Source organism: Plecotus auritus (assembly GCF_963455305.1).
Source record: "Plecotus auritus genome assembly, chromosome: 9".
In the NCBI taxonomy this organism is placed as follows: domain Eukaryota; kingdom Metazoa; phylum Chordata; class Mammalia; order Chiroptera; family Vespertilionidae; genus Plecotus; species Plecotus auritus.
The window spans coordinates 23,962,470-23,976,162 of NC_137783.1; the positions used below are offsets into that span (position 1 = coordinate 23,962,470).

The window sequence follows — 13,693 nt, forward strand, 5'->3', positions numbered from 1 at the left end:
CGACGAGTGCGTGGGTTGCTAGGTGTTACGTAAACCGTGAGCATAGCACCGCATTCGCAAAAAGTACTTAGAGAAATCACAACAAGCTAATAGGCTCCTGAACACTTTCAGGAACTGGTCAGTTTGAAAGTTAGCATCCCCCCTCTGAAAGCCCAGAAAAATGCCAAAGATGATGTAATTTCCCGCCTCGTAGGGTTCTCACGTCCAAAGATGGAGCCCCACTTGTGTCATTTGGTCCTTTTGGCCTCACTCACCGCCGTTTGCTAAAAAACTACACGTCTTCACCTTGCATGCATTGAAACAGCTGCTAAAATGCACAACCCTCTGTTGACAGGGAGCTTCCTCTGCAAAAGGGAGACATTGTTTACATTTATAAGCAGATCGACCAGAACTGGTACGAAGGCGAGCACCACGGCCGGGTGGGCATCTTCCCGCGAACCTACATCGAGGTACCGCAGCCCCTTTTTCTAGGGAAAAGCCGGTCGTGCCCAAAGGGCCATTTATTTATCAAGAACTTGTGTTTTGTTTCCTCCTGTCCCCTCACATCCCCATTTTCTTCCCTTTTACCTCTTTTCCTTTCTCAGCTTCTTCCTCCTGCCGAGAAGGCTCAGCCCAAAAAGTTGGCACCGGTGCAGATTTTGGAATACGGAGAAGCTATTGCAAAGTTCAACTTCAATGGGGATACGCAAGTAGAAATGTCCTTCAGGAAGGTAAGCCCTCTCACCCGTGCTTCGGGCTCTGTTGGGTGGCCCTGTTCTCATGGCAGGTGGCATTGCAGGGCAGCAACCCCTTAAAGATGTGCCAGTCAAGGGTACATGAAGGGTGCAACTGGATAATTTTGAGATCGTTTTAAAAATAAACCCTAGGCCGAAACCGGTTTGGCTCAGTGGATAGAGCGTCGGCCTGTGGACTGAAGGGTCCCGGGTTCGATTCCGGTCAAGGGCATGTACCTTGGTTGCGGGCACATCTCCAGTGGGGGGTGTGCAGGAGGCAGCTGATCGATGTTTCTCTCTCATCGATGTTTCTAGCTCTCTATCCCTCTCCCTTCCTCTCTGTAAAATATCAATAAAATACATTTAAAATAAAAAAAATAAATAAATAAATAAATAAATAAACCCTAGGCTAGTGTCAGGGTTTAACTACATTGAGTTCACTGATTACAGACAGTATTTCTGGAATCTTACACACCTTTTATAAACTGTATTCAGTTGGTATTTGTCGATGTGCTAGCGCTGTGTAGGTGATTAGGTTTTACATCACAGGTTCTGGCCTAGTCGAGAAAAGCAAGTCTGGACACCAGGAGAAGTTTGAAAAACTGTGAAGCCAAAAGTCACAGGTTCTCAGCTGTGCAGCTTTTGGGGAGTTAAATCATTCTTCCGAGCCATCATTTCTTTATATGTAAAATGAAGATAAGTGGCTCTCCTAGAGCTGTTGCAAGAGGGTTACATGAAACAACGTTTAGCATCTAGTTGGTACTCAGTAAGCAGGAGATGATGCCAGTATTATCATCATCCAGTATTGCCTTTGAGGAGCTTAGCATGCTTATTTTATATTATTATTGATTTTTAGAGGAAGGGAGAGGGAGAGGGAGAGAGAGAAACACTGATGTGAGAGCAAAACATTGACCGGCTGCCTCCTGCATGCTCCCTACCGGGGATTGAGCCCTAACCAGGAATCAAACCAACAACCTGTCGGTTCACAGACGATGCCCAACCAGCTGAGCCACAGTAGCCAGGGTTTAGCTTGCGTATTTTGAACATAATTAAGCTGGCAGAGACATGTTCTTCCCAAGAATTCCAACACTTAACCTGTCAAAATTCTCTGGCTTACTAAAGTTATTCATTTCATTGAGGACTGAGGAAAGTGAGTATATGCCTTAGATAAAGATGAGCCCCTCATAGAAAAGAAGAAACACTGGAAGCAACCCAGGTGCCGAGCATCAGGTGGATGGCAACTGAATCGGTGCGTGCATGTGCAATGGGACATCCCACAGTGGTCCAGGACGCTGCCACACTGTTAGAAATGTAGCATTATTTTTCTTGAGAAAGAACGAGGCTCTCTACATGTTGTTAAGTATAAAAAAAGCAAGTTGGAAAAGGGAAATACAGTGATTACTCAGCTTTTATAAGAAAAAAAATATATGCAAGTCCAATTCACAGATACAGAATTCAATCTGGGAAGTACATATATCAAATTATTAACAGTAGTTACCCCAAGTGATAATATTATAGGTAACAATTACTTTTGCTTTATATTTGCTTGTGTTTTAATTTTTCCAGAATGATACAGGAAAAAAATAAAGTTAAAAAAGGAAGAAAAAAGAGAACCCCTCCCAAAAAACCTTTGCCTTAGAGAAGAAGTTTGCATATCTGTCCGTTTTGCAGTCAGTGAGTGAAAACACTCCATTTGCCTGCTAGCTTGGGGGAATGAGTCTGACCTTCTTTACGGAAATATTTACAGGCCAAGCTCAACCTCCAGCATCCAGGTAGCTCCACTGCTGGGAAGGTTAACGTGAGCAAAGAGTGTGCTAAATTAGCAGGACAGCGAGGGGTGCAGGCAGGGCCTCCGGGTGCTGGGGCATGGTGAGACACGGACCGCGCCTTGCTGTGTCTTACAGGGTGAGAGGATCACGCTGCTCCGACAGGTGGATGAGAACTGGTACGAGGGGAGGATCCCCGGGACGACCCGGCAAGGCATCTTCCCCATCAGCTACGTGGACGTGCTCAAAAGGCCACTGGTGAAAAACCCGGTGGATTACATCGACCTGCCTTACTCCTCCCCAAGTCGTAGTGCCACCGTGAGCCCACAGGTACCTACGCGTCTCGTCACTGGTTTTCACAGTCGGCGCGACAGCCCCTCGGTGCTGAGGGCACAGCCCCCCGGAGGGTGGCTCTTCAGCCTATGATTGAGAACCGTGCTGAGCAGGGGGGCGTATACACACCGGGGCCTGTCTTCACGCATACAAATGGCACTTGTCACACCCTTGGTTGGAGAAATGTTATCACACACCTGGTTGGAGAAAAGGGAGAGCTTAAGGAGGTTGCTCTGGGATAAGGTGAGAGAGGGAGAGAAATCGGATCCTTTATCAGCTGGTCCAGGACTCTGTGCCGGGCGTACCCAGTGAAGCGGGCGGGGTGCCTGCACTGTTCTTACATGCCCCGTCGGTCCTCGGTCACACATTGGTCAAGGTTGGCTGCAGAAGATATAGACCCAGAGTATCCTTTGCCAGCGGAGACCAGGTTAAAAAGTAACGTATAACACGTCTGTGTACACTGGGCTGAAGGAAAGAGGTTCATCAAAAAATGTTTGCTTTCCTGAACATTCATTATGAACAAACTGGTTTTAAAACATGAATTATTTCAAATCCCCACTTCCCCAGAGCCAAGAAAAATGAGGACCTGGGGCTCGGGAGAGGCATGTGGGCGACTTCCTACCAGAGCCCCGCCTGCTGCCACTGTGGGTTGTCGGGAGGAAGGAGAGCAGCCCCGCGGCCAGGTGACAGTGGATGGTCCTCTCTCCTCTCCTCCCTGTCATTTTCTCCTCTCTGACCGCCCAGGGCTGACCCAGGAGATGGGTGCTGGCAGGTTCTCTGCCCAGCAAGGCCCACCTCCTGTGATCTTGTGGGCACAGGGTGTGAGATCGTGCAGCACATCCTACTTTATAAGACAGGGACTTCAACTCGATGTTTGGCCTTCCCCTCCCCCATTCCTGCTGCGGAGATCACCAAGCGAGACTATAAACTGACCACCCTGCTCATACTCTTCTCTGGGAGGGTCTTTGCTGAGCCCCCTGGAGAGAAGAAAAGCCCAGGCAGGGCCGGGGCCGTGGCAAGTCACCGTTTTTCCTCGGTTCTGGGTCCGGGCCTCGGTTCTGGGTCCGGGCCTCGGTTCTGGGTCACGGCCTCGGTTCTGGGTCCTGGCCTCGGTTCTGGGTCCCGGCCTCGGTTCTGGGTCAGGGCCTCGGTTCTTGGTCCCGGCCTCGGTTCTGGGTCAGGGCCTCGGTTCTGGGTCCGGGCCTCGGTTCTGGGTCAGGGCCTCGGTTCTGGGTCAGGGCCTCGGTTCTGGGTCCGGGCCTCGGTTCTGGATCAGGGCCTCGGTTCTGGGTCCGGGCCTCGGTTCTGGGTCCCGGCCTCGGTTCTGGGTCAGGGCCTCGGTTCTGGGTCCCGGCCTCGGTTCTGGGTCAGGGCCTCGGTTCTGGGTCCGGGCCTCGGTTCTGGGTCCGGGCCTCGGTTCTGGGTCAGGGCCTCGGTTCTGGGTCCGGGCCTCGGTTCTGGGTCAGGGCCTCGGTTCTGGGTCCCGGCCTCGGTTCTGGGTCAGGGCCTCGGTTCTGAGTCAGGGCCTCGGTTCTGGGTCAGGGCCTCGGTTGCTCAGGTGGTTGTTGGGGCAGACGGGTAGCTTCCAGTGTGTTCCTTTGGAAGTGACTCTGCAGACTAGGTGGCACGCGTGTAAGTGCCCAACGGGACCCCTTTCCTTTATCTCTTCCCCCACTCCACTCACTTCTTCACCCTCCCACCTGCACATGATCACACATACACACATGCACACGTGTACGCACATGCACACGCACACGCACATCCCAGCTTCTCTCCAAACCTAAGCAGACAGCTTCCTCTGGACACCAATGTCCCGCTCGTCTCCATCTCAGCCTTTCCGTGTGTCCCTGTGGTTATTCCCTCCTTTCTTCTTTAAGCTGACTCTGCCTTGTGCTTCTTCCTTTTGTTTTCCTCTCTCTCCTTTTCTTTTTAAGTTTCCCAGTCACAGCAAGCTCATCCTGCGAGCCCCCTCATCTCTGCCTCACCCCCACCGAGCCCTGTCCCCTGAGATGCAGGCTGTCACCTCGGAGTGGATCTCGCTGACCGTGGGGGTCCCAGGCCGGCGTCCTCTGGCCCTGACCCCACCTCTGCCTCCTCTGCCAGAGGCGTCTGTCTATTACACTGACCACCTTGCCTTTTTGACAAGGCCTAGTCCCTCCCTGTCCCTCAGCCTCCCCCATTCGAGTTGGTCGGGTCGTTCCACCCCCCACTCAGTTGTCTCCCCACTGGCCCTCCCTGCCCCCGACCGAGCCTACTCCCCAGTGCCCGGTGCCCAGGCCTCCCTTCACATCAACGGAGACAGTGGCAGCCACAGGCCCCCTCCAGGCTTCCCGCAGGGCAGCTTCTCCCAGCCTCTGCTTGGGAGCCCTGATAGAGTCATCTCAGAGCTTAGCAACGCCTTTAGCAGCCAGGGCCCGTGGCGAGAAGAAAGCAGACAGTACGAAAGGAAAGCAGAGAGGGAGGCAGGTGAGAGACGCCTGGGCGGACCCACGATCTCTAAGAAGAGCTGCTTGAAACCTTCAGACGTGGTCAGGTGCCTGAGCACCGAACAGAGACTCTCAGACCTCTGCACCCCCGAGGAGAGCCAGCCCAGCCAGGCCCTGGGCAGCCCTTTCCCGGGAAGGGAGGCTGAGCAGACAGAGCCGCGTAGAGGTGGCGAGCAGGCTGAGCGGAAGGCTGCTCCGAGTGGTGTGCGCCAGGTAGGCCTGCAGCATGACGTGTGTGCCTCGGCGTCTCCGTCGGCAGGTGGGCCAGACGTCTCACCCACGGTCCGCCTGCCGAGGCCACGTGATGCCAGGGAGACCCACTTGCTTGTCTTGGGAGCAGAAATACCCAGGAGGGAACAGGGGTCCTTGATGAAGGTGTCAGGGCTGGGAAGTCAGTGGCAGAAGACAGGCTCTATTCTGGCCATTTGAGGGGATTCCAAAGTTCCCCCGCTTGGGCAGCTCCTGCCTGCTGCACAAGCCCCTGGGAAGGAAGGAAGGCCTCCTCTCCCCCATTCCTGCTGCGGAGATCACCTCGGTTTGCTCGGACTAACAGCTAGAACACAGGCTTCGGTGTGCTCGGTGTGGTTTGCTTTTGTGTGGAACTGCTCCGTGGCGCTGCCGTGCCGCTCCGTGGTCTGCGTCCTGTCTGTCTGTGGGTGCACAGGCCTTTGTTCACTGTGAACAAGTGTGCTTTGCTTCGGGAGGAGCGTCCAGGCCCAGCACTGGGGCCTCACAGATTTGGGTCCCTGGATGGGCATGCCAGCTCTTCACGTGCCTGTCCCCTCCTCTGTCTGTGTCAGCTGCAAAGATCTCCGAGTGTGGACCAAGGCGGCTGCAGGGTGTTTGAGCACTGAGAATTTGGTGTTTGCGGGGGAGGTGAACTTGGCAATTCGATCACGATTCTAATGTGGCCCTGCTGTTCAGTACCCCAGCTGTCAAAGAAGCAGGTGTGAATGCCTGCTTACCTCCTAATGTCTAGTGACTTGGGACTTACTTCCCTTTCGGAGCCTCAGTTTCCCCATTTTTAAAGTGGACCTGATAACACCTACCTCAGAGAGTGGTCGGGAGGGTTCCAGGAAGTCACGTGTGAGAAGTGCTAGCACAGGGGCTGGGGCGGAGCATGATCAGCATTTTGTAAATGGAAGCCACCTAACCCAGGTGACCTAGAGCTGCTTCTGGAACTGAGAACATTCTAGAATGTCTTTAGCACACAATGGAATTCTTGATGCTATCGCTCCAAACCATTTGTGGTCTGCTGTGTATGATGCTCACAGGAGACTGCTTGATCTCAGACCTGGTGTCCCCATTTCCCTTTGAAGTTTCAGTTTTCACTCAACAAATATGTACTCAAGATCTGTAGACACCCGCCTTGGGGCAGGAGTCGGGTCATCCATCCCTGCCCTCGAGAGCCTGGGTCAGCAGCGCCAGGACTGCAGTAATGGAAGGGTGCTTGGAGCCCACAGAGACCCAAGCGCAAGTGAGGCCAGACCTCCAGCTCCAGCCAGCAGTGGGGAGGGGGCCGTGTGCTGCGGGAGGGCAGTGTGGGACATTGTAACCACTCAGGCCAGCCTCATGTTGACAGCCACTTAACCTCCCAGCGCAGGCTTCTCCTGTGCAAGGCAGTCCCTCCCTACGCGGGTGGCTGTGAGGATAAACTAGGAGGTGTGGTGTGGTGCCTGGCCCGGGGAAGGCTCCACAAGGTGGATGTGGCTCTGGCTGAGGGGAACAGCAGCACCTGGGGAGGCTATGCCTGCAGGCGCTCCTGGAATGTGTGTTCACTGGGGAAGAAAAGGGTGCGGCCAGTGAGGGAAAGAATAGTTCATTGGGGAGACGTGGTGAAGTGGCTGGTGGAACAGAATTAAATGTCTGACACAGGAACAGTTCTGTAAACATTCCCGGTCAGTCGTGGTTCCCGGAGACCTCGTTATTGTCAGAAGTGAGTCACGGCGACCTGCCTCCAGGCCCAGCAGCACAGGAAGAGCGTGGTGCCAAGCCCTGGGCTGGGCTAGTGGTATACCCTCTCCCTTCCTGATGGAGGGGACGGGAGGAGGAGCTGGCCACCTGGAGGCCAGGCTTGATGAAATTGGTGTTCCATTCTTGGTGGCCTCCAGGCCGCCAGTGGACCACTTCCCATCCCCTCCCTCTCTCCTCTCTTCCATGTGGAGCCCAGGCTATGGGCCTTGCTCCCTACGAGAGCTAGAGGGCTGTGGGAAAGGGGCTTCTGCCCACACACCTCCCTCCCAGCCCCTTCACTGTCCCTCCTGTGCCTGGGAACAGGACCCCGACACTCAGGAAATGGGGTCCTTCAAAAGAAGCTTCCTGCCTCGCGAGGCCCTCTGGGTGACAGAGCTCAAGATGGAAAGGACTTGACACTGTTCTTTGCTGGCCAGTTAGGATGGTGCGAGCTCAGGCTGAGTCACTTGAGATAGTCTGTGTCACCAGGAACACTGCCAGCCACTCTTCTTGCTGTGGGGAGCTGAACCAAAAGTTCAAGTGTATCTGACCAGTAAATAGAGAGAATTTTGCTTGAGAGCCTTAAAATTGCAGATGTTCTGGAATGTTGTGATCATTTCTCTTCCATCCAAGCATCAAGGATGGCCAGGCCCCGTGCTAAGTCTGTGAGAGACAGAGGGGAGATCATCAGGGTTCTTCCTGTTGCTCTTGGGAAAGTGTCTCTTAGGCTCAGCGCACCATGAGCCGGGCTGTTCACACAGCAAGCCAGCCTCACCTCCCAAACCCCCCATGCTGTGTGCCTGGGCCACTGCCACCTGCCTGCACTTCTCCACTCAGACGTCCTTCCAGAAGCGTTTCCTGACGTCTTCCCGCCCCTGTGAGGCGGATTAAAGGCTCTGGCCTTGTGCTTCCACAGCCCTCGGCACCTCACCCGCGGGGCACGTCTTCAGCTCTACGGCATTTGCCCCTTTGCTTGTCTGGGTCACAGTGAGAGTGAGAGACCCCAGTGGGAGACCGGGACGCGTGATGAATGGAAGGCGCCCAATGAATACTTGTTGAATGAAAGAAAAGATAAAAGATGATTGATCCCAACTAAAGGAGTATGTGCTCTCCACTGGGGAAATGACATATCCACAAGTAATTATAATGCAGAGAGGAGGACAGACACAGCAGCTCACTCGGAAGGTTCAAGATGCGGAGAGATGATGAGCACCAGGAGGGGAAGGGCCATCTGGAAAGGCTGCATAAGAGAAGTGGGGTCTGACCTGGGAGCTCTATGGGAGGCAAACAGCAAGAGGGAGGCATTCATGGCAAGCACATAGGCCTGCCACAGCCCAGGGGTGGGGATGTGAAATGGGTACAGGGAGTGGCGAGCTCCCGGTTGGAGTGACCCGTAGGGTGTCTGCAGGCGGGGAGAGGGGGTGGTGTGGAGAAGAGGCTGGAGCAGAGCGTGGAGGGGCTCATTGGTGCCACGGCGGGCATTCGTCAGCACAATGTGGCTAGTCAGCTTCCTCACAGTCACTGAGGTTCCTGGGTTGTCAAACTTCCATTTTTGGTTCTAAGTCCCTGCTTTGCTGCTTTCCTTCCCCTTAGTCACCTGTCCAGTCCTTCCTGCCACCCCCAACTCTGAGATGTGCGAACACTTCCCTGTGACTTCCCACTCATTTGTAGCCTCCCAAACTGATGTCACACAGGTCCGTCCCTCATGTGTGTAGATGTGTATTCTCTGAACAACAGAAGGGGGTGAGCCAAGTGGGGGAGGGGCATGGGGAGGTCAGGGTCCTGGGGGAGGCGTGCTGTGCAGACAGGATGTTGGGCTCCAGCTCCAGCTCCCATCAGCCTGTGTGTCTTTGGATGAGTCACTTCCCTCCTCTGGCTCCCCAGTCTGTTAACAAAACATTCAGACAAGAACTAGGGTTCTTTCTGTCTTTGCTAGTCTTGATTAGCTAAAAGTCCTATGTGAATTTCAGTTGAAAGGAAAAGCAAGAACAAATGCAAAGTATGGCATTTATTATGGACTTGCGGACCTTCTCAACTGAAAAGTGAAAGTTTTCCCTTTTATTATTTGAGGGACAGCTTAATTGGACAAAAGCATACACACAAAACGCCCAAGAGTTAAGAATCATCAACCAGGTTCTTGGATTTGAGGGGCATAATTTTGGCCAAGCAAGTTGAGAACAACCAGTCCAGAGGGTTCAGGGGAAGGGCCTCTCGGAAACCTTCACGAGCATCAGCAGACATTCACTGAGCGTCCCCAACACAGGGCACTGTCTGCTGACTGACACCCAGTTTCTGAGCTACAATTGGTGAGAGCCTCGTGGAATTTCTGAATTAAAAAGCATCTCTAAAGGTCACCTATTTCAGTGACTCCTAACTTCTTCTGGGTCATGGAACCTGTGGGAATCTGAGGTCAGCCAGGGATCCAGGCCAGCATCCACAGTCCGCGTGAAGTTTCAAGAGAGCCACACTTGAGGCCACCTGGGAGCTCATGGACCCCAGATAAAGAGCCCAAATCGATTTGACTTCCATGATGAGATGAGAAAGCTGAGGTCTGAGGAAAGTGACACACTTTTGTGATGTCAGTTTGGTTCCTAAAGGGAAGGAAGCCAGTCAAACAATAAAATCTGAAGGCGTGACATTTGAAAATAAAAATATTCAGGAAAGCTACGTGTCCTCAAAGCATCTGTCTGAGAAATGCAAGAACTAATTGCTCTGTGGCCTAGAGGAAGGAAAGCTGCTCAACTGACGACAGAATGATGTGCTTTGGTGGCTTGGGAACATCCCTTACCACGTGGGAACTAGGTCGCCCCAGAGAGATAAGAACAAAGACACAGGCCTGCTTTGGGCACAGACATCAGAACTAGAAGGAAAAGCTTGTGATGCACCTTGTGAGGACCAAAAGGAAACTTAAAATGTTAAGATAGCCAACTAAGAATGGGAATCATTTCCCTTTGGCTCCCTCAGGAGGGAGATCTCTAAGTACCGAGGGCATTTAACAATTTACAGGATACGGAGAGACAGTGGCCCAAGTTCTTACACAAATAACCAGCATCTCGGCATCTAAGATAGGGAACTAAGACCCAGCGTTGAAGTGTCTCCCCTGAAAAGTGTTAGAAGTGGTAGACAGCAGACCCCCTAACTCCAGAGATCAGAGTGTAGTGGAACGCTCAGGACTTGGAGTCCCACAGACCGGGCTTCAAATCCTGGCTCTTCAAATTCCCAACTCAGACATATTGGGTCTTAGTTTTGTAATATGAGGTCCATGGCGACCACTCTGTTGAATTATTAGGAGGATTAAATGAGATGCCATGAGACTAAAGCACCTAGCCCCGAGCATGTAATTAGAACCCAATAAGTACCTGCTGTGTGATACTGGTGTAACAGGGAAAAGAACTGTTCGAGGTAATTTACTTTGTCCTCCTTACCCTGTTCCACCAGAGAGAGGAAGGTGGAGGAAGGAAGAGAAGAACATAGGTGATGGGAGAAACCTTTACTTTGCATTGCATAGATCCAGAAGTTAGAAATTCATTTGACTCTGCCAATCCCTGCTTCTCCTTATTCTCTCCCACCTGGAGTACAAAGCATTCATCTTGGAAAGCGTAAAGTGTTTGGTTTCTTTATAGTTGAGTGCCATTTGCCGTTACTCCTCGACTTGTTTTAGGAAGGAAACAGAAGGCCACATTCCAGACTCTGAGAGGTGGCTGAGCATGGGAGTGTTGTAATCAGGTTTACATTACAACAGAGCTAATGTGTAATCTGTGGGGGAATCTGATGGAGATTAAGTCTAGGTGGTAAGCAGTGGAACTAATCGGTTGTCACTGGTTTTATATTTAAGCTGGGATCGTTTGCTCAGTAAAATCAGGAGAATCCGTGGAGTCAGAGACGGGAGGGCCACAGAGCAGGGGCGCTGCAGGATGGCTCTAGGTTTCCTAGAGCCCAAACCCAGGAGCCCGACTCACTCGTGGCTTCCTACTCCTCTGGCAGAGTTTGCCCGGGGTGTGCCAGGAGCTGCAAACCTTCTGTCTCCATCGGGGCACCCCTCACTTCCCACACTGCCAGATCCCCCTCTACATCGGGGGGCTACTGTCAAAGCCCTCCGTCCAGTCTTCAGTGGGCGATGAGTGGGGTGCTGTCCCCTTCAGCCAGTTCAAGGCTGCCCAGTGCCAGTTCTCAGTCACAGGGTGCTTACACTCGCAGCCAAAGGACAGGGATGTAGATCTTGTCCAGCCCTCTGATTTCACCAAGAACTGGAACTCCAAAGAAATTAAGCATTTTGTTCAAATGACAAATTGGTATCAGAGCCTGGCCTGGAAGCCAGATTTCTCATCCCTAGTCCAGTGTCGCCCTGGGAGGCCAGGGTAGGTCACCAAAATGTGGGTGGGGTCTGAAGAGATGGGAAGGTATGGGGCCTGAGATGAGAAGAATACCGTCTCTGAGGGCTGGGGCAGGTTAGGAGAGCAGTTATTTCTAGGAGGGTCCTGCACTTTGAGGTTGAGTTCCTCTGTCCTGTCCACACCTCCAGGACTTCCTGCTGTTCTTTGGCCTGCAGACAATTATTTTGGGCTTCGGGCTTTGGCACACACCGAACACTGGAAGAAGGTGCTTAGTAGCTCCACAGTAGCACCAGGTGTTTTGTGGATCCAGAGGGATTAACAGTCCCAGGGAGCTAGGGTCGGATTTCTGAGGGACTTCTGTGAACTGGAGCTAGAAGGGCAGCAGGGCCACAGAGCAAGGACGCTGCAGGATTGCTCACCCGGGAAGAATGAAGCCAGCGTTCCAGCCAAGAGAGGTGCTTGACGTGTACATTTGCGAATAGGAAAGCAAAACTGTTTCTGAATCCGGGACTACCGCCTGTCTATTGTTGATGGGGGAGGGAGGGGAATGCAGTGTGTGTGTGCACACCCGCGCCCGTGTGTGTGCATGTGTTGGGCCAATTGCTGTTTTCTAAACATGTGAAAAACTTCACTGCATCTCCAAGAGTCCAAAATGCACTTAGCATGAGATAATACCCTCTTTATTCTTAACCCTGGATGAGGTCCTGGTGAGAACGTGTACCTACTTTTAGGCCTGAATAAGGGCAGACTATGAGGACCAGGGATCAGGGCGGCACTGTCCAGTGGGAACATAATGTAATCTTAAATTTTCTGCTAGTAAAATGGAGCAGGTGAAATTAATTTTAACATTTTATTTAACCCAATATATCAAAGTAGATTCATTTTAACATATAAACAATATAAGGATTACTGAGATATTTTACATTCTTTACTTTGTACTTTATTTTTGAAATCCATTGTATGTTTTATCCTGGCCAAGTCACATGTGCCTACTGGTGACCATATTGGATGGCATAGGTTTGGAGGAAGAGTCTAAGGAAAGCGTTTCCAAGAGGGAGAAATTGAGCCCGGCTCGTGGGCTCAGTGGTTAAGTGTCGACCCAGGCACTTGTTTAATTCCTGGTCAGGACACGTGCCTGGATTGCGGGCTCGATCCCCAGTGTGGCGCGTACAGGAGGCAGGCAATCAATGATTCTCTCTCATTGATGTTTCTCTCTCTCCCTTCCTCTCCAAAAATCAATAGAAATATATTTTTTATAAAAGGGGGAAGAAATTGAATCTTAGTTAATAGGGTAAGTGTTTAACTTGCCTTCTCTCTCACTAATAAGATAAATGTTTATCTTGCCTTCTTCCTGCATTTTTCCACACACGATAAATAAGGAACCAAATCGTCCCTGCCTCTGGGAGATGACTTAAGTGTGTCCAGATGTTAAGCGTGTTTGGATGTGAAGGTTATGATGAGGATTGCCTTCTGGTTTGGACAGGACCTGAGACCAAGGAAGGCGGGGCATCCGTATCCCTTTCAGTACTGGGGACCCTTGAGTCAATGATAGGATGATGCCTGTTAGTGCACATCGCCCCTTTCACGTGATGAAAAGGTAATGAAGAGAAGGTACACGCTGGTCTTCTGAAGAGGCTGAGCTGGGTGTGCGCTGGTGGTACCAGCTGCCCGTCATGACTCGAGGGGCTGGTGTACGGCGATCAGACACGGAGGCTCAGCTCTCAGGGGCTTTGCCACCTTGTCAGGTTCTCAGACTTCCCTGAACCTTAACATTTCATTTCTGCCCTCCCCATGTCACCAGGTTAGTAATGAGTCAGATGAGGACTTGGACTTATATGTGCTTTGAAAGCTGCTTTTTAAAAATGCTTTATAAAAAAAGGGTTTAGCAGAATATCAGTCCTTCTTTCTGATTCACCAAATCTCTTATGTGCCAACTATTTGTGGATGATCGATTCTAGTCACTGCTTTGGGATTAAGACGATTGAAAGACGCTAGGGACTTCCGTAAACTGTGCAGACTACTCTGAGAGACTGTCCGCATTCTCTCTGGTCTGCATTTGACCTGAGATCATCAGGCCCCCAGCTGGAGTTTGGAAATATTTTTATTTG

At 51.8% G+C, this 13,693-nt stretch overlaps 1 protein-coding gene across 32 annotated transcripts in view; it reads left to right on the forward strand.

Moving 5' to 3' along the window:
• SORBS1 (sorbin and SH3 domain containing 1) overlaps positions 1-13,693 on the forward strand; it is a 227,874-nt gene that overhangs the window by 202,115 nt on the left and 12,066 nt on the right. For 31 of the 32 annotated variants that reach the window (XR_013959029.1, XR_013959030.1, XM_080641435.1 and 28 more), the window contains 3 exons: positions 335-449; positions 585-710; positions 2,618-2,809. Coding sequence is in view for 30 of the 32 variants with exons in the window: in XM_080641435.1 (XP_080497561.1) it covers positions 335-449; positions 585-710; positions 2,618-2,809 (433 nt within the window). In the remaining 2 variants the exon portion in view is untranslated. Of the gene's footprint in view, positions 1-334; positions 450-584; positions 711-2,617; positions 2,810-4,746; positions 5,512-13,693 lie in introns of all 32 variants that reach the window. The other variant, XM_080641421.1, reaches the window with a different exon arrangement.